Below are 20,880 nucleotides of genomic sequence, written 5' to 3'. Positions count from 1 at the left end.
ACTGTGAATCTTTTAAATGATTGGATTCAGGATTGTTTACTTAATTCTCATACAACATAGAGAATGGGGTGTCAGAAGACCCAGTCTCATTATGAAACCTCCTCTTCGGAAATAGAGATGTGGAAGAGGCCAAAAACAAGGCCTCAGTGCTTTTAGAGGAGTGCCATGTTTTATAAGGTCTTCTCTGAAAGAACACACGTATGCTTGTGGCACACGTCACTTGTTCAGGGATTACTTTTTTATGATAAAACCAGTTAGAATGCCTCTGTTTTCATTAGGTATCTTTTGGAGTTTCTTTTTTAACTTTTTGTAAAAAAGAAAAAAATGATTGAGTCCCATGTTGCCCTAAACAGAATGTCCATGGTAAAACCAGGATGAAGAATTAAAAGATATGAACAACAGGGGCCATATGCAATTACCTTTTTCTCCTGAGTTTTCTCCTAGGTGAAATTTTTTACAACTTGTAAGTAAATTGCCTTTTACACTACAAGCAAGCAAACAAATCCTCAAAATAATTTTGACAGCACTTCTTCACCTACTTTTTGGTACTTTTTCGATTGAAAAGTGCTAAAAAGTTCATGTAAATTGAAGATGAAAAATTATCTCCTAGGAGAAAACTCAGGAGAAAAAGTAAATTGCAATTGGCCCCAGTCAAGTGGTCAAGTGAGATGTTAAATACATTCTTTGAATGAGATCATAAGGAAACATTTTTTGGCATTTGTAAAGTATTTTCCCTCTTAATGAATGAAGTGGTGTTGACATGACACTTCTCAATTGCAGAATAATTTATCACAGCTTCACCCATCAAGTAAATGTGTATTTATTTCATAACTATGATTTGCCCTGTAAACACAGCTCATTTTTGTATTGGTTCACTGACTTTATTCTCTGATAAATGTTCTGTTACAGATATTGATGAGTGCACGTTCCAGAATATTTGTGTCTTTGGGACATGTCAGAATCTGCCTGGAATGTTCCGTTGTGTCTGCGATGATGGTTATGAGCTGGATAGAAGTGGTGGAAACTGCACTGGTAAGATACATCTATTTGCTGTCTCTTATAAAGCTACACAGGAAATTAATAGTTGTATAAAACATAACATTTACAAGTATTTTGTGGATTTAGGCAGTGTATGCATCCAACATTGTGGTATTACAACAATATTACATTTCTCAGACCTTTTGATAACTGTCTTCAGCTCTCCAGTTTTTTTTTAAGTTAGATCCACTTTAAGGTTTTTATTGTTGTTCTGGTTCCCTTTATATAGTTTATATAGATTTACATAGATTTCTCTCAAATTCCAGTTCATAGTGAAAACAGTGAGGGCTCATTCACACTAGTCAGTGAGTGGAAATGCATGAAAATGCATGTATTAACCACTTCCCAACTGAGGGGTTTTACCCCTTCAGCATCCGAGCAATTTTCTCCTTTCAGCGCTCCTTACATTCATTCGCCTATAACTTTATCATTACTTATCGCAATGAAATGAACTATATCTTGTTTTTTTCGCCACCAATTAGGCTTTCTTTAGGTGGGACATTATGCCAAGAATAATTTTATTTTAAATGTGTTTTAATGGGAAAATAGGAAAACATATGGAAAAAAAAACATTATTTTTCAGTTTTCGGCCATTATAGTTTTTAAATAATGCATGCTACTGTAATTAAAACCCATGAAATGTATTTGCCCTTTTGTCCCGGTTATAAAACCATTTAAATTATGTCCCTATCACAATGTTTGGCGCCAATATTTTATTTGGAAATAAAGGTGCATTTTTTTCAGTTTTGCGTCCATCCCTAATTACAAGCCCATAGTTTATAAAGTAACAGTGTTGTACCCTCCTGATATAAATATTTAAAAAGTTCAGTCCCTAAGGTAACTATTTATGTATTTTTTTTAATTGTAAATTTTTTATTTTTTTTTCAATTACAAAAAAAAAAAAAAATGGGGAGTGTGGGAGGTAATGAGTTAATTTTTTGTGTATAAGTAATGTATGTGTGTGTGAAAAATAGTTTAGGGTGTAGTTTACTATTTGGCCACAAGATGGCAACAGTTTAATGCGACCTCCAAGCGTCCTTCCGGAAGCTTGGAGGAAGTACAAAGAGGCTGGGATTTTTTTTTCTTTTTCACAGTGATCGCGCTGCTTAACGAAAGCAGCAGATCATTGCGGGGGCAGAGATCAACGAACGGGAATGTATTTTCCCGTTCATTGATCTCCGGGCGAGCGGGCAGCGGCGTGCACGATCGCGGGAGTGCGAGCGGGAGAGCGGACAGCGGCGGTAGAGGCGGGGGTACGTATATCTACGCTCCAGGCGGGGAAGTGAAGTCCAAAGGAGCGTAGATATACTGTACGCGGGCGGGGAACTAGTTAAAAATGTGTGAATGGGATTGTGAGTTGCTGTGCATTATCATGCATTTCCACGCATTTCCATGAGTTTTAACTCCCAAGTTGAAATGCACTACACTGCAACTCACTGTTGTAGTGTGAATGATAAAATGAAAGTATAGGGACTTTCATGTTCCCATGAAAAATGCACACTATGTGCAGTGAGACAAAACTCACTGCAACTCGTCACAACTCACTCATAGTGCAACTCACATAGCCCTATTTGTTGCTTGTTGTGAGGCAATGGGAACCTTATAGAAGTTTTAATTATTTCCAAATTTACTTTTAATAGCTTTTATTTCTGCCTTTGTCCCATTTAGGGAGTTTTTAAATGCTTCAGTTTTTCTGTAAAATTGGCCCTCAAGTCAGAACTTAAGGTTACAAAGGGTAACAATGACCCAAGAGTAAAAACCCATCACTCATTCTAACCATTTAACATTATGTATAAAGTAAAAATAAACACTTTGTCCGGAGTTACACAATTAATACATGCAAAACAATCATAGACTCTACTTGATTGCTTTACCTTCAAAACTTCCATGCTGTGTGATCTTAAGTTCTACCCCAAGAGGGCTGATGCCAGCTAAACAGCCTTTTCTGCAATACTATTCTGCACATTTATAAGTAAGGCCTGGTGCACACCAGAGGAGTTTTTCTGAGCGTTTTGAGTTTTTGAAACTTCCTGCTAATGTTATCCTATGTGTCTATGCACACTGGAGCGATGAGGTTTTGTAAAAAAAAAAACCCATAGCATTACATTGGGAAGAGCTTTTGAAATCTCTAGCATTTGGGGAGCTTTTCTGGTGTGTCTCAGCCCTTACTCCAAGCATTATTTCTCTGAGTTTTGTAATACTCTCTGCAGTGTTGCCAACTCGTTAGTAAGGAAAGTAGCTGTTGGCTGTCGTAGAAGTCGCTAGAAGTCTCTAGATGACGTCATCTCTTAATTTGCATAATGCACGCTGCACTTGAAAGTTATTTGCAAATTCAGAAACCGAAAGTAAGAGACAATTCTGTCATATGGCTCGCAGGAGTGAGCATCTCCTGCTGTAACTGCAGCTGGGGGGGGGGGACTCCTGCGAGAGGACGGGCCTGTCTGTGAGTGCTTTGGGACGGGGGAGGGGCCGGCAGCGGCAGCTGCTGTGGCAAGTTGAGAAGAGTCAGTACAGACACATCAGAGTCAGTAACACAAGATAAAGTCGCCACATTTGTCGCTAGTCGCTTTTTTAAAAAAATTGTCGCTAGAGGGATTTGAAAAGTCACTAATTATAGCGACAAAGTCGCTAAGTTGGCAACACTGACTCTCTGGACTCTTGGGAATGCTCTATATGTTTTTGGCATAGAAGATGAGCGCCCTCTTCTGTTCACTTCTGTTCACACTCTAAAGGCTGTCACAAAACAATGATGAACTCAGTAAATAATAGATCATCACAGTCAAATCTGGCTGAAATTTATTTTTCTCAAGAAAATTAGAAGTAGGTATATAATAATATTATTGGCAAAAATTACACTACAGTGGCAATTGTGTCAAAAATAGAAATTCACACGGAAACATGGCAATCACACCAGATCATTACCACATTAATAAATGTGGCGAACACAAAAAAGTGCTGTTATTCTGAAAAATTTCCAGTATAGTTTTGTTGAAGAGGCCTTTATAAATAGGCTTCTTAGTGCTAAATTGATTTTGAGGGTACAATCTAAGCTGTGATTGAGAATGCTGGGAACTGAGCATTGTAATGAGGGGGAGTGACAGAGTGGTGGCTTAGTACTGCATCAAACAGGACAATGTCCTTCATAGCAGTAGGAATTGAAGATTCCAGTTTATTCTAGAACCCTAAACAGAATTTGAAGTGCAATGTGGTGCTTTAGTTGCTTTCTTTGTTCGGGATACCAGTTAAGGTGGCCATACACTTATAAATTTACAACAGATTCGACCATTAGATAGATTTCTGTCAGATGCCTGTCAAGTTCAATCTGACAGGAATGTATCTGATGTGTGCCACACACAGGAAGTCTGCTGGAAATCGATCTAAATGCATTATTGGACCATTAGATCCAATGCAACTCTATGGGACATTGATCTGCTGCCAGCAGCAGATTGACCTAGATTTTCCATCCTGTCAGATAGATCAAATTGATCGAAATTGATAGAAATCGTCCGCAAATCGATTGATCGATAGACTTGATAGAATTGATTTCTGATCGATCGATTCCATAGAATTGATTTTGATCGATCGATGGCTGAAATCGACCAGTGTATGGGCCCCTTTAGGGAATATTTATTTAAACCAGTATTGCAGTGATCACACTGCATGTGTGGCTGTTTAAGGCAAACAAAACCTTTCTGGCATGCAGTTTGTGCTGATAGTAAGAGGGAATGCACACTCTCCATAAGGAGATTTACTAAAGGTGAAATGAAGCGAAGTGAACCGCTATAATGTCCAATATTGTGCAGGCTAGTTTATACGAACATTTCTGCATAATTTATCCTTTACCGTGAACACAGGTTCATCTTTTTTCTTCACCCTTGCTAAACCAATCCCCATAAATGGTTAGGAAGATTTTAAAAGACTGTTTTCCCATGGGAATTATATAGCTGTCACAATGAAAAAGAATGCATAACGTGAATAAGATAACGTGAATAAAACTCAGCGATTAGCAGAAATCTACTTAGTACTTTGTATTCCCTATCTGTATCCCATAGATGTGAATGAGTGTGCTGACCCAGTGAACTGCATCAATGGGATCTGTGTGAACACCCCAGGAAGCTACTTGTGCAACTGTCCACAGGACTTTGAATTAAATCCCACTGGAGTTGGTTGTGTAGGTAAGAAAATATAGTGAAAAGTTAATCTATTTCTATATTTAAAATGATTTTCTCTCAGCTGAATAACATCGGTCTCTCAATGGCCAGATACTCGTGTTGGAAACTGCTACTTGGAAACATTGACACGAGGAGATGCTAGCCTTGCCTGTAGTGCTGAGATTGGAGTTGGGGTTACGCGGGCATCCTGCTGCTGCTCACTGGGACGGGCCTGGGGCAATCCTTGTGAAAGCTGTCCTCTTGGAAACTCCAGTAAGTTATGCTTTAACCTTTGAGAAACATTTTACTATTTCAAAGTACTTTCAATTTTTTTCTAGAAAGGATTTTTACTTTTAAAATTAAAAATGACTTTCAAGCAACATAGTAAATGTTATAACCAATATATTTATATACTTTGTATTTCAGCTGAATATAAGACACTCTGTCCAGGAGGAGAAGGATTCAGACCTAATCCTATAACAGTTATATTAGAAGGTAAGAGTGTTTGTTATGTATGATACTTTGTATATAAGAAACCAGCCATGTGCTTCGGTATGTCTCTTTATTGCATAGATATTGGCCTTCAGAATGTCTTAATCTTATTGGCACAGCCAGTTCTCTGCACACATGTTATCCAGCAGTCATACAAATGCCAAGTCACGATTTATGGAGATTTGTTGCAGGCTTATCTTCTGAAAATAGCCCAGGCTGGGCTCCCAGTGCATAGTACATATCCTTCAACTGTGCTTATTCAGCTGGAAAAGTACTGTTGTTTTGTTGTTGGTTTTTATTTTTTAGTTATATTTATAAGCTCTGAAATACTGCTCTGGGCAGTATATGGTGACAAACCGTAGTCCCAGCATAACCTACTGTCTAGCCTAGAGCAAGCTTCCTTGCCTTAGTTACCCGTATATACTCGAGTATAAGCCGGCCCGAGTATAAGCCGACCCCCCTACTTTTACCTAAAAAAAACTGGAAAGAAACATTGACTCAAGTATAATCCGAGACCAGTGGTTGCATTGGTGGCACAAGATGAACCTATCCCATATCAGCAATATGTTTGTGCTTTTCCAGATCAGTGTTTTAAAGCAGCATCAGCAGGTAGTTCCTCTTGTAGCCTGAAAGGGTTACAATCTATCCTCAATTGCCTCACAATAGAACACCTTTCAAACAAACACAACTTTTGTGCAGAGTAACCATCAGAGCCAACTGATTATTACAAATAAGCAGACATCATTATGGAGGATTTTGTTACCCTAATGAGGACTTGTAGTGATGGCTATGGGCTGCTTTGCAAAGTGATGGTTGTGTCCTCTTGATTTACATACAAGTGATAGCTTTGTTGTGCTGTGTGCTGTGTCCCTGTCCCCCATCACAGCAGCACTGCATATTTATTGGTTAGTTGGAGTCTCAATTGCTATGATGCCATCTAGTGGCTTCACTGAGATGAGACTCCGACTGACCAATTAAAGAGGATTCCTGGCGGCATGGATTAGAGAGCATAAGGAGAACGCACCGCTCTCCATATGCCAGCGGGGACATTAGGGGATGGCAGCCACGTGTATCGCCCAAGGTAAATATGCCACGCGCACAGCTATGGTGGGGGTGGGGTGACGGGAGACACAGCACCCAGCAGGAGACAAGCTCTTTGTATGCAAATGCCCAGTGCGGATCAGTAAATATGCCACGCTGCTTTGATGGGGACGGGGACACAGCACACAGCAGGAGACCAGGCATTGTATGCAACTCAATGGCGTGGATCAATAAATATGCAGCGCTGCTGTGATGGGGGATGCAGCCATCACTTTATTTTACATTTAAGCATAGTGAGGGGTAAGTGACTCAAGTATAAGCCGAGACCCCCACTTTTGGGACACTTTTTTGGTCCCAAAACTCGGCTTATACTCGAGTATATACGATATATTGTGATATTGCCAGTGCAGCCATTGGCAGCATGTGAGGAGTGACTTAATGACTCAGTCACAGGCAGTGAGAAGCCAGAGTGGTGATTGTCTGTAAAATTATAGAGAGAGCAGATGTTGTATGTATACCAATGAATGCCTCTGGGTCTTGTCTGTCCCTGTGAACAGATCTGTATAGCAGTTGCTTAGCATCAGCTCCAGCATTGTTTTTCTTCCAAGCAGTGGAGAGCCTGTGTGACTCAGCACACCTGGACATGATTTTTTTTCTAAAGTGCATTATTAAGTAGCAAACGTTTACAATTTGTTTATTCACAACAGATGAAATAAACATTTCCTTAAATGTTATTGGAATAGTAAATTCAGTACAAAAACCTGCAGTGATACGTTTTTTTTTTATAAATGCAGCAAAATTACCTAAATGTATTACAAACATTTTGTAGTGTTGGTGTTGCACATGGCTACAATTGCAGTACTGGTGTTGCACAAACCTTTCCAGTACAGGTTTGCTGGATGACCCCGGCTGCTCTCCAACCTTATCTGTCTCTAAAAATAGTAGTTCTCATTTAGGGCTGTATTTGTTAAAGTCAGAGAACACAGGAGAACATAAGTGATCTAGTAAAGATTTTTAATAACTGCCTTCTTTTAGTTGGCAAAAGTTTGCAGTCTTTGCCTGTGTTACGCAAATCACAGTAAAGTTTGCTGAAAGATTAGTAAATTGGCAGTAGTTTTTTACTTCAGCTATGTGCACCCATCCAAAGCACATCCTGAGTTTCATAGGAATAAAAATCATGATTGCTATTGCACAACAGCTGACCCTAATGTTTCATCATCTTTAATTTGACCTTCCGCAACACCTTTACACAGTATAAAGCCTAATCACTAACTGTCCTTCAAAGGGGGCTAAAATCTAATCCCATTCACAGTCTAAGGCCAAATTTAGGAGAAGCTATTTAACTTTGCTGTATTTGTTTGGATTGTGGGAGCAAACTGGAGTGCCTGGAGGAAACCCACACAAAATGGATCTTGTGCCAGATTCAAACTGGGGACTCAGCAATGCAAGACAAGAGTGCAATCCAGTACGCCACCGTTCTGCCTTTTAGAAACGATTTATTTGTCAAATAATGGGTTTTTGTGATGTGTTATTGTAAATCGGTAATGTATGGTAAGCTATTAGTATAAAAAGGGCACCGTGTAAATATAAAACATCTCTATCGTTTGTTATCTTTACCTTTCATGACCATAAAATGGTATGGTATTATTGTATGGTAATGAAAGGTAAAGATAACAAACGATAGAGTTGTTTTATATTTATATGATGCCCTTTTTATACATTTGGCGCCAATAGAGAAAAGATTTGCATTGAAGTGAATGAGGCACCCTTTTTTTATAGGCACCATGATTATTTTCTCCCTCTGATAGACCTTGCATGGCCTTTGCAAGTCTGTACTGGGATTTACTGTAATGTCTACAGTTGTAGATTGTACTTTAGAATAAAATAAGTATGTAGCAGTTTGATTTCACATATGCTATGGTACAACAGCTTTGCTAAATATTTTCTACTAATCATATAAATCTTCTATTTTAAGATATTGATGAGTGTCAGGAACTTCCCGGACTGTGTCAGGGTGGCAACTGTGTCAACACTTTCGGAAGCTTCCAATGTGAGTGCCCACTTGGCTATTACCTGAATGAGGAAACCCGCATCTGTGAAGGTAATCAAAAGTTAGGTTACTTTAAATGTATTGTAATAGTAATCGCTGCATATGATGATAAGATACATGCATACAATTATGAAATGTTACAGTGCAATATGTTTATATACAGACAGGTTCAAGGGAGTAAGATTTGAAAATAGCACATTATACTATGATATTAGAACTGACCCTGTTACAAAACTGAATCATTGAATGTCATTTGAATATGTTGATATTACCAGATATTGATGAATGTTCTGCCCACATTGGCATCTGTGGACCTGGCACATGTTATAACACACTTGGGAACTACACCTGCGTTTGCCCACCAGAGTACATGCAAGTAAATGGTGGAAACAACTGTATGGGTATGTATTTTGGTTGTTATTTGTTTTACTATTTTATTTTTCATTTATTGTATGTGACATGTCCCAGCTTAACTTTTATTTTCAAATTCTACAGTTTTCCAGTAACCTTATATGTATATTTTGCATGTGTTATGCATGTGTATCTAGTAAGGCACAATCCTAGGAAGCCTTGCTTTGTCTTTTATCTACATATGAATTGAATGCATGTTTTCAAGGCATATGTACCATCTGCATAAATCAAGGCATATATGCCATGTTATATTGGCCCTTGCCTGTTTTGCGTATGTTCCACCTACTGTATGTATAGGATCATTTATGGAATAATCTGTAATGTTTAGAATTTCAAGAACATGTGTAATTAATTACAAACCTTATACCCAAAATGGAAAATTCACAATTTTTAATAATACATAGATAAAGTTACATTCAAAATGATTCATGCATTCTAAGCAAAAATCCACAAGATACTGTTTTTCACTTCATACGCAATAACTTCAACAAATTTGCTAATGCTTCATAAAATGAATTGCTTGCACTAGATGTTGTTGTTATTTTTTTCTTTGGCTTCACTGCAGCCTTCAGTGGATTATTCTTCTTAGTCAATCTTGTGATTTCAAAAACCCCACTACCAAACCAAATAGTTATACAGATTACATAATTGTTTGCTGTTTCAGAATTCTATCCCCCTAGTCACCTGACTGCTACTTGGACACAATAAAGGTGGCCATATACCAGACAACTTGGTGGCCGATCGCCCATCCAATTTGATTATTATAATCGGAATTGGATGAAAATCGGTGCAGCCAAGTGCATGCCAGATCGACAATACGACCAATTTCGGGCCGAAATTGGTTGCATTAATCGGTCGGACATGCTGCTAGATGTAGGGCCGACTTGCTAGATTGTGTGTGTGGTGGTAACGGCATGCGATATCGTGACAAGTGACAAATGCAATGAGACTCCCAACACTGTCCCCTCTAATGTGTATTGTGCCCCATTAGTGCCTAGTGCAGTATACATTACCTGTCCATGGCCGCCGCTTGTCCTCCACTGGCTCCGGGCACATGCCCCACGTGGTTGCCGGAGTAATGGAGCACATGCTCCATATACATGCTCCATGTGCTTGCGGGAGTAATGGGGCATATGTGTGACATCACACATGCCCCCACATGTACGCTGGCAGCCATGTGGCATGCGTGTATGGAGTAAGAAGTGCATCTGGAACGCAGGGGTGGACAAGCAGCGGACAAGTAATGTACATAGCACTGGGCATGGGTGGTCATTACACATTAGGGGGACGGCAAGGCGGAGAATGCGGTGCACAAGGCCGATTCCGGATCAATTTCAGCATGAAATTGATCGGGAATCAGCCTGTGGTATATGGGCAGCCGACAGATCCCTCTAATCAGATTTGATTAGAGAGACAATTGTCTCTTGGTCGAATCTGTCCATCATTTCTAAAGGTGTGGCTACCTTAATATAATTAATGAAGTTGGCTTGTCCATTGAGCAAGAAAATAACAGGAAAATGTTGATTTCACCTGCCTGGTTATGCAGAGTGGCGTGGTTGTATGCATCAAAAGACTACATCAGCAGACTTACAATTCTTTGGGCAAAAACAGCTCTTTACATGAAATAACATTAAGTATGTATTTAGTCGTTTTCTTTTAAATAAGACGTTATGGAACATTAACCATTATAATTATTGTTCTTTGTACTTCAAAAAGGCTACATGTAATATATATATATATATATATATATATATATATATATATATATATATATATATATATATATATATATATATATATATATATATATATATATATATATACTTTTCATATGCACATAGCCATAGCTAACATACTATGGGTTTTGCTGATATAAGAGGAAGTTGAAAATGTTGTGAGTTCTGCTGTTGATTTGTTGCCCCTTGCATTGCAGATATGAGAAAGAGTGTCTGCTACCGCAACTACAATGATACTTGTGAGAATGAATTGTCAACAAATATGACAAAGAAAATGTGTTGCTGCGCCTACAACATTGGCAAAGCTTGGAATAAACCTTGTGAGCCGTGTCCTGTTCCAGCTAGTCGTAAGTCCATCATGAAACTGAATATTTTATGCTGTATATCATTACATATAGCAACACTGTTACTTATTGATCTGGTTGTAACTTATTTTTGCAAAGAATATGAGTATGAGTCAAATGTAGTAATAACCACTTTTAGGCCAGAAACCGCTAGGAGCGATTTCGAATTGCTAGTGATTTGAAAAAGCTCTTGCTAATGCAATGCTATGGAGGATTTTTATAAAATCACATTGCTCAACTGGGATCACACCCACAGCATTACATTAGCAAGAGTTTTCAAATCGCAAAGCGCTCAGAAAATCGCTCCTAGTGGGTTTCTGTCCTTACTTATGAAATGAGTGATAACAGTATGCACATGCATTAGCTTATCCAGATGCCTCTATACAGACTAGGATATATGCACATACATTTTGTCATGTAGCTTTATAGACCAAACAAGAAAAAGAAGACTATTCAGTTGTAAGACTGTGAAGGCCTGAGCCATTGGTAGTCTTAAAGGAGAACGCCATATAATCCCATTGGAATAATATTTGTAATTTATACTTTTTTTGCTTTCGTCACAAGCTCCAAAGATTCAAATCATAGTATAAACCAAAGTTTTTGGCTGCATTCCAGGTATATACTGTACTGCGGTGAAAACAGTCAACATGCCGCAGCAACGGCAGATACAGAATTTCAACACGTCGTTATGACCTGCACTTGTCACAAACTGTATCTGAAATAATTTGCAATTTTATTCAGACAAAAATAAACTTAAGTGTGTTTTTTGTATCCATCCCATCAATCTGAACACATTGGTGAGGAGATTTTTGTCCATTAGTGGTCCCAAATGATCATTTCCATCTGTTCATATGAAGAAACGTTCGTAAATGATCATTCGGTAAATTGTATCATTAGTGGCCACCTTTACAGATACCCTATTCAATCCTTTATAAATACAAGCATAGAAAAAGGTCAACCAATCACCATACACAATTAACTCTACTATGTGTACCTGATGGGATACTGGACTATCCAGGGACTTAGACCATATGACCTCATCTATGAATATTCAAATCTTGTTATAGCTGCATTTGATGCAGCTGCAAGGCACACGTGCCGCGTGCGTTCCCCAGCAGCCATGACAGTCTGATGTAAAATCTACTAAATTCTGCAGAGACGTAAACAGAAGGAATGACCTTTTGAACTTTGTAGCCCTACCCTGTTATCAAAGTGCTTTCTCAGCCACACAGAAGTGTGCTGGCTTCTGTTTACTTTTCAGAAAAGCCTAGACTGAATTTTACTGCTGTTCCACATCCTTATTTACACAGATAACAGCACTAGTTTTTTAGCGCTTGCAATACAAAACTAAAATTAGAAAGGCACTGCATACAATTTCTTAGTAGGACTAGTACTAAATAAAACAAAATCAGTAATGGTAAAGCATAAACCAACCCTTAGGCCAGAGGCCTACAAGGAGATCTGGCCAACAAGGATGGGAAGGTAAACTTATTTATAAAAATATAAAATACTTCATTTAAATATGACATATAAGATATATAAAAAATTACACAGATATAACCATAAAAAGTTGAAGGTGGACAGTAATGGCGGGGGACTAGGAGCACAATGCACCAAATGGTATGGTCACACTAAAAAGTTTATCCAAGAGCCCCTGTGATCAAGGGAGGATTTCTCGGGTCAGAATATACATTTAAATATACCGGTATATTCAAAGAATGCAACGGCTATGCAGATTTCAGTTTGAGCTCTTCCTGTGCTTAAACTAAAGTTTGGGGTTGCAGGAGAAATGAAACAAGTTGTACAGAGGAGTCAAAACAGTAGGTTAGGATAAATCCTTATGCAGCCTCTTATTCATTAAGAGTGTAAATCTTATACATTTTTAAATAATAATTGTGTGCTAGATGGCAATGGAGCAATATCATGCAGTTGTAAACAAGTGGTGTAGGAGTGAACACACCAGGATAAATCCTTATGAAGCCTCCTATTTAAACATGTCCCATGCTGGTATATATCCTGTATGGTAGTAGATTGAAAGTGATACAACTACATCCAGAACAGCCTGCAAGCTGTATGAAGAAGCATGCACCACTGAAACAAACTTTAACAGACAAGGATGTCACAGGATTGTCCAGCACAACCAGTTGTATATAGCAGCATATAAAAATCCAGGGACTTGTTCATCAATTGCAGTCAGATAGGTATCCAGTATGATTTGTATTGCAGAAATCAATATACACCATTGATGTACGTTCCATTAATGAGCATACTTATCTTCATTGTGTGTTATAAGACCATATCCATTGCTCTGTGCCACCACCCCTATCAAGGTCACAGGCCAGGCCAACTAGTTTCGCCGGTGAATAACCCGGAATCATCAGGGCAACCACCGCATCAGCTCAGCTCCCCCCACTGATCCCCAACATGGTTTAAAAATGGCGCAGTGCCTTGTATATAAATACGACTAATACTATAGGTACCCATGTTTATCTCATCATGTCATATGTCAGTGAAAATAATCTCTTTTGTTAGCTGACTGATTCATCTGTAGGAATAAGTATGGAGGTAACAGAGCAAACCGTTTGCTTTACAGCTCTAAAGTTATTATCACTGATAGTTACATAGTTACATAGTTATTTGGGTTGAAAAAAGACATACGTCCATCGAGTTCAACCAGAGAACAAAGTACAACACCAGTCTGCTCCCTCACATATCCCTGTTGATCCGGAGGAAGGCGAAAAACCCTTACAAGACATGGTCCACTTAGCCCCAAAAGGGAAAAAAATCCTTCTCGACCCCAGATGGCAATCAGATAAAATCCTTGAATCAACATCACTGGGCATTATCAAGTAATTGTAACCATGGATGTCTTTCAACGCAAGGAAAGCATCTAAGCCCCCTTTAAATGCAGGTATAGAATTTGCCATAACTACTTCCTGTGGCAATGCATTCCACATCTTAATCACTCTTACTGTAAAGAACCCTTTTCTAAATAAATGGCTAAAACATTTTTCCTCCATGCGCAGGTCATGTCCTCTAGTCCATTGAGAAGGCCTAGGGACAAAAAGCTCATCCGCCAAGCTTTTATATTGCTCTCTGATGTATTTATACATGTTAATTAGATCCCCTCTAAGGCGCTTTTCTCTAGACTAAATAAACCCAGTTTATCTAACCTTTCTTGGTAAGTGAGACCTTCCATCCCTCGTATCAATTTTGTTGCTAGTCTCTGCACCTGCTTTAAAACTGCAATATCTTTCCTGTAATGTGGTGCACAGAACTGAATTCCATATTCCAGATGTGGCCTTACTAGAGAGCTAAACAGGGGCAATATTATGCTAGCATCTCAATTTTTTATTTCCCTTTTAATGCATCCCAAAATTTTATTAGCTTTAGCTGCAGCGGCTTGGCATTGAATACGATTATTGAACTTGTTGCCGATGAGTACTCCTAAGTCCTTCTCCAAGTTTGATGTCCCCATCTGTATCCCATTTATTTTGTATGGTGTTAGACCATTGGTACGACCAAAATGTATGACTTTACATTTTTCAACATTGAATTTCATCTGTATTTATGTGCCCATATAGCCATCCTATCCAGATTTTGTTGCAATATGTCACTATCTTCCTGAGAGTTGATGATTCTGCACAATTTTGTATCATCTGCAAAAATAGCAACATTGCTTCCTACTGCATCTACTAGGTCATCAATACATAAATTGAAGAGCACTGGACCCAGTACAGACCCCTGTGGGACCCCACTGCTAACAGTCACCCAACTCTTTGTTTTCTGTCCATTAGCCAGTTCCCTATCCATGCACACAGACTCTTCCCCGGTCCTTGCATTCTCAACTTTTGCACCAGACTTTTGTGGGGAACAGTGTCGAAGGCCTTTGCAATGTCCAAGTATATCACATCTGCAGCATTCCCAATATCCTCATTAGCGTTCACTACCTCATAAAAGCTGAGCATGTTAGTCAAACAGGACCTGTCTTTAGTAAACACATGCTGATGCTGAGAAATGAGATTATTTTTCTACTATGAAGTCATGTATAGTATCTCTTAGTAACCCCTCAAATAGTTTGAATATAACTGATGTTAAGCTTACAGGTCTATAATTTCCTGGATCAGATTTTTTGCCCTTCTTAAAGAACAAGTGACACCCATGCTAACCTAGAAATACAAAACACATATATAAGTAGATAAATACTACTTCTACTTACATAACAGATGTATTGTGCTATCCACGTAATGATTCCTGTGAATTTTATAAATGATAAGCAGAAAATCCTATTCTAGGCAGTGGCCATCTTGCCAAGCTAATGCTGACATCATATCCTCCCTGACTCTTGTTTTTCCCCCTCCCTTCTCTTGCTCATTGTTTATTCATTAGCTGCCCACCTCCCAGAGTCTTCAGACACTGTATACTAACAAATGCACTGTATACTAGCAAATGCACTGTCTTTTTTTTATTTACACATCCAACCACTGAGTCACCTCAGCCTTGCTTGTAAACACAAGTAATCAGAGTTTTTTTCTGATAAGCAGCTAGGTAGGAAAATAAATGGAAGAGGAGGAATATATATTATAGATAAAAAGAACTCCCAGCATTCAACTCTTTGGCACTGTTTGGCACTAGAGCCAGTGCTCCTAAAGTATGTGATAACTACAAACCATACCAGCAGAAAACGTTTTGCAAGTTTTGAATGCAGGATTAGCATCTTTATCACTTAATACACTCACACCAGCTGCTGTTGAAATTTGATTTTTATGGTGAGAATACCACTTATAAATAATTGGAAAATGTGGGCTGTACGCCAATCCACTGGGACTCTGCCAGTTGAAAGAGAGTCACAAAAGATAAGATAAAGGGGTTTATCTATAACTGAACTTAATTCCCTTAGGACCCGAGGATGCATGCCATCCGGGCCAGGTGCCTTGTCTATTTTTAATTTATTTAGTCTTACCTTCACTTCTTCCTGCATTAAGTATTTAATATTACAATTGGAAGAATGAGACTCTTCTGCATCTGTAATTTGCAACAGTAATGTTTCCCTTGTGAAGACAGAAGCAAAGAGAGCATTTAATAACTCCGCCTTACCTTGGTCATCCACCATTGAGTTCCCAGCCTCATCCTTTAGGAGTCCAATACAGTCAACCTTTCTTTTTTTAGAGTTGATGTGCTTGTAAAACTTCTTTGGGTTCGATTTGATATCCCTAGTGACTTGATTTTCAGCTTCAATCTTTGCCAGCCTAATTTCTTTTTTACAACTTTTATTGCACTCCTTATAATTGCTTAATGCAGCCTCGGTCCCCTCCTGTTTTAGGACCTTATAGGCATTCTTTTTCCCCTTCATTTTATCTCTAACCTTTCTATTCATCCATAGAGGCCTTTTTTTATTCCTAGACGTTTTGTTTCCATATGGGATATACCTACTATAATATTGATTAAGATTAAGTTTAAAAGCTTGCCATTAACCTTCAGTGTTCTCCCCTTGTAGTACATTATCCCAGTTCACCAAACTTAGTGCCTGCCTGAGTTGATTGAAGTTTGCTTTTCTAAAATTCATAGTTTTAGTGGCCCCGCTGCCCGGCGGCCTATCAGTCACCAAATCAAACGTTATCATGTTGTGATCACTATTTCCCAAATGTTCTTGAACCTGCACATTTGATACATTATCTGGTTTATTTGAAATTATCAAATCCTGTAACGCATTCCCCCTAGTTGGTTCCATTACCATTTGAGTCAGGTAACTGTCCTATAGTGATACCAGAAATTTGCTGCTTTTACCAGAATGGATAGCCTCAATACTCCAGTCAATGTCTGGAAAGTTTAAGTCAGCCATAACTATGACCTCATTTTTACTTGCAGCTTTTTCAATCTGTGATATGTGTCAAATAAGTTTTTTATCACTCCATTATACTGAGGGTTCACAGCAGAAATGCAATTTTTAGCAACCTTTCAAAGCAAAACTGTATTTAAATATAGATCTTATTTATTAATATAAGTAGGAGTTACTTTTATTTAATACATTGCGGAGTTCTCATTTAGGGCTGGTTCACACAGGCTTTTTTGTAGCGTTTAAGCCGCAGCGTTTTTTGGGATCTACCACCGTCCCATTCAAGTGAATGGGAGCATTTAGAGCTGGCTTTTGCAGGCTTTCATGAAAGCCTGGCGGTAGATACCAGCATTGCGTCTAGTCTCGAAAGCAACATGTTGCTTTCAGAGGCGGTGAACACCAGGAAACAATTGCAGAGACCAGAACTGCAAGCCTTGAACGCTTCCCAAAAGCCTTCAAAAGCTAGCGTCTAAGCGCTGGCATTTAAACGCCAGCATTTGAACGTCACACCGAGCGAAAGCTTGGCAGAAGCCTATGTGAACCAGCCCTTAAAGAGGAACTCCAGTGAAAATAATATAGTAAAAAAAAGTGCTTCATTTTTACCATAATTATGTATAAATGATTTAGTCAGTGTTTGCTCATTGTAAAATCTTTCCTCTCCCTAATTTACATTCTGACATTTATTACATGGTGACATTTTTACTGTGGGTAGGTTATGTAGCTGCTCCTAGCTGTTTTGGCTGTTAGAGACAGCTGTAAACAGCTAATTCCTGTCTGTGAACATTGTTACATTGTGGCAGTTTGCCCAGAGTACCGCGGTACTCAGAGCTTCTTGTGGGAGGGGTTTCAGCACAAAATCAGTCATACAGCGCCCCCTGATGGTCTGTTTGTGAAAAGCATTATATTTCTCATGTAAAAGGGGGTATCAGCTACTGATTGGGATAAAGTTCAATTCTAGGTTGGAGTTTCTCTTTAAGTGTATGGCCACCTTAAGCAATACTATGTCCTTGCTACTTCTGATATGTATTATTTTTCTTTTAATATAGCTGAATATCAAATTCTTTGTGGCAATCAAGCACCAGGTTTCATTATTGATATCCGAACTGGTAAACCCATGGGTAAGAAACTTGCTTTTCCATAAATTATGTTTCTGAGCAAAGATAGTTTCTCAATGGAAAATCAGCTGAGTTGTAATTATGTTTCTTTCCTGTTTAGATATTGATGAGTGCAGTGAAATTCCAGCCATTTGCACCAATGGTGTTTGCATTAACCAGATTGGAAGCTTCCGCTGTGAATGCCCAATGGGATTCAGCTACAACAACATTCTTCTCATCTGTGAAGGTTAGTTAAAGTGAACCGAGCATCATTTTTAACTCCCAGGGCAGCTCTATAGCAAATTAAAAATGCATTCTAAAAATGTGCTTTATTATTAAAAAAAAACCTTTCATTTTACCTCATCTATTTTCATTTAAGGATTAAAATAGGCACCTCTTCCATCCGTGAAAGGACTTGCGGACGGAGTAGCAACAGTTGATGGAAGGCAGATAAGAAATCATCTCATTAGACTTAATTGACCACAAACAAACCTTGAGTCTTCCCCACTGTACTTCAAACAGAAAACATTAGTCGCACTTGAAGAATTTCACACCTAGCCTGGATAATGGCAGTGGCAAAGTAGCAGGGGGTTGAACTTCTCAAACATGCCAGCCCTTTCAGCTATTTGAAGCCAGGAGCTGCTTAGATCCCTTTAAGCACTAAAGTAGAGCAAATAATGCAAATAATTTGATCTATATGCTATATGACTGGACACAGAATTTAGAATCAAAACATTGCAAGGTGTTTATCAGATCCAGAAACTGTTCCAAATATGATCAGCTTGCTGCAGAATTCTGGGTGTGGTCAAACTTGATTTTGCCTGTGCATCATAATATTTGCTCAATCTTTATTGAAACCTTTTTCATATCTTAAAGTGGACCTAAATTAAAAATACAAGATTTCAGAAATAAAATCTATTTTCTAAATTATAATAATAAATAGCAGCCCTTTTTTCAGCTGCATGATGACAAATATAAAATATTTTACATTTATTGGAGTAACCACTCCCTTCCTTTCATATTGTCAGGATTTTTCCAGCAAACTGGTGGTGTAGATGGTGTCCGGCAATGGAGGAATTGCTAATGGCTGCCCCCAGTATAACCCTAGCTATGGAAAGAGAAGGGTGAAAAGCATGCACTGAAATGCTCATAGGCTTGAAGTAGTGTTTCTTTATCTTTGTATGTGTCAGAGTGGTGCAACTAAGTATTTTTAATTAAAAAAATGTTTGGTTTGGGTCCGCTTTAAAAGAGCAAAATACATGCATTTTCTATTGTTGAACGCTGCAGATAATTGTACTGGTTTTAAGGTTTTTTTAGGTTTTTTTTGTGCAAATTTTTTAGCTTTTTTTGAATGTTTCCCATGTAGTGATGTTGAGAAGCGGGTTGTAATTAGCATTGCTGTGGCAGTTTCTTATCTTCAGAATCAGAATCATTTTTATATTCACCAAGCATGACTGGGTCGTGCCCGGAATTGAGCTTGGCACGCACAGGTCTTAAGTATAGGGATAGCACATACTGTAAAGACAGAGACACCAATTTAGGTACCATAACAATCCAGTAACTACAGCAATTTAGATACCAGATTTGTTAAAAAACAGCTGGTGTGTGTGTGTGTGTGTGTGTGTGTGTGTGTGTGTGTGTGTGTCTTGTGTGTGTGTGTGTGTGTGTGTGTGTGTGTGTGTAAAGAGTGCTCAGTGAGCACTGAAGGGAAGAAGCTGTTCCTGTGCCTTGAGGTCCTCGCAGTGACGTAGCAATAGGGGATTCAGAGGTTGTGGCCGCATCGGGGCCTCTGGACCAGAGAGGGCCCATTAGGGGCCCTCCTTCTTCCATCTTATTAGCTTTTCATTGGTACTATCCTGGTAATAAGCACCTCTAAATGTTCATTGAATAGTGGTAATCCTTAACTAGCCATTTCCTTACTTTGATTACACCTTTCTGACATTGAAACTGTCCTTGGTAGAGTTTGGGGCTTCATATCACTAGAGTGCTTGGAGCCTTATGTAAAACTCGCACCGGTGCCTTAAGCTCCTCAGCTACACCACTGGGTCCTGGTGGAGATGGAACTAAGCCTATAGCCTGAAGGGTGTGAGGGATAGTTGGTGATCCTCAGAGCTCTGGAGTCTTGTGTTGTGGAGTAGGTCCAGAGGAGGGGGGTGGTTTCCCAATGATTCTTTCTGCTGATCTGATGACTCTCTGTAGTTTATGTCTGTCCCTGGCAGAGGAGCCAGTGTCCCAGACTAGAAAGGAAGAGCAGATTCAGTTGTGGTAGAGTAGAAGCTCGGCAGAAGTTTCTGGTCCATGCCGAACTTCTTCAGTTGGCGGAGGAAGAATAGCCTGTGTTGGGCTTTCCTCTGAGTGGAGGAGGTGTTGGCCTTCCAACTCAGGTTGGAGGCCATTGTTATTTTCTTTCTCTATAATTGCCTACAGGCAATGGGCTGTATGTAATCTTCCAAATCAATATGACTTAGGAAGACTGTTTGTGTTTTATGAAAATGGAAAGGTATCAGAAATAATGTATGTGTTTCACTTGTGTTTTTAGACATTGATGAGTGCAGCAGTGGAGAGAACCTGTGCCAGATAAATGCAGATTGCATTAACATCCCTGGTTCATACCGCTGTGAATGTTCCAGTGGATACAAACTGTCCCCAAGTGGAGCTTGTGTGGGTAAGTTTAAATATGTTATTGG

General features: G+C 38.9%; 1 protein-coding gene across 4 annotated transcripts in view; it reads left to right on the top strand.

Moving 5' to 3' along the window:
- LOC137508077 (fibrillin-2-like) overlaps positions 1–20,880 on the top strand; it is a 710,315-nt gene that overhangs the window by 643,795 nt on the left and 45,640 nt on the right. For all 4 annotated transcript variants that reach the window (XM_068233727.1, XM_068233729.1, XM_068233728.1 and 1 more), the window contains 10 exons: positions 910–1,032; positions 5,091–5,213; positions 5,301–5,462; positions 5,616–5,684; positions 8,698–8,823; positions 9,048–9,173; positions 11,117–11,266; positions 18,146–18,217; positions 18,315–18,440; positions 20,733–20,858. In XM_068233727.1, coding sequence (XP_068089828.1) covers positions 910–1,032; positions 5,091–5,213; positions 5,301–5,462; positions 5,616–5,684; positions 8,698–8,823; positions 9,048–9,173; positions 11,117–11,266; positions 18,146–18,217; positions 18,315–18,440; positions 20,733–20,858 — 1,203 coding nt within the window. The remainder of the gene's footprint in view (positions 1–909; positions 1,033–5,090; positions 5,214–5,300; positions 5,463–5,615; positions 5,685–8,697; positions 8,824–9,047; positions 9,174–11,116; positions 11,267–18,145; positions 18,218–18,314; positions 18,441–20,732; positions 20,859–20,880) is intronic.

This window comes from Hyperolius riggenbachi, chromosome 1, assembly GCF_040937935.1.
Source record: "Hyperolius riggenbachi isolate aHypRig1 chromosome 1, aHypRig1.pri, whole genome shotgun sequence".
In the NCBI taxonomy this organism is placed as follows: domain Eukaryota; kingdom Metazoa; phylum Chordata; class Amphibia; order Anura; family Hyperoliidae; genus Hyperolius; species Hyperolius riggenbachi.
Note: the sequence above shows the minus strand (reverse complement) of the source record. Positions and strands in the feature narration are given on the sequence as shown.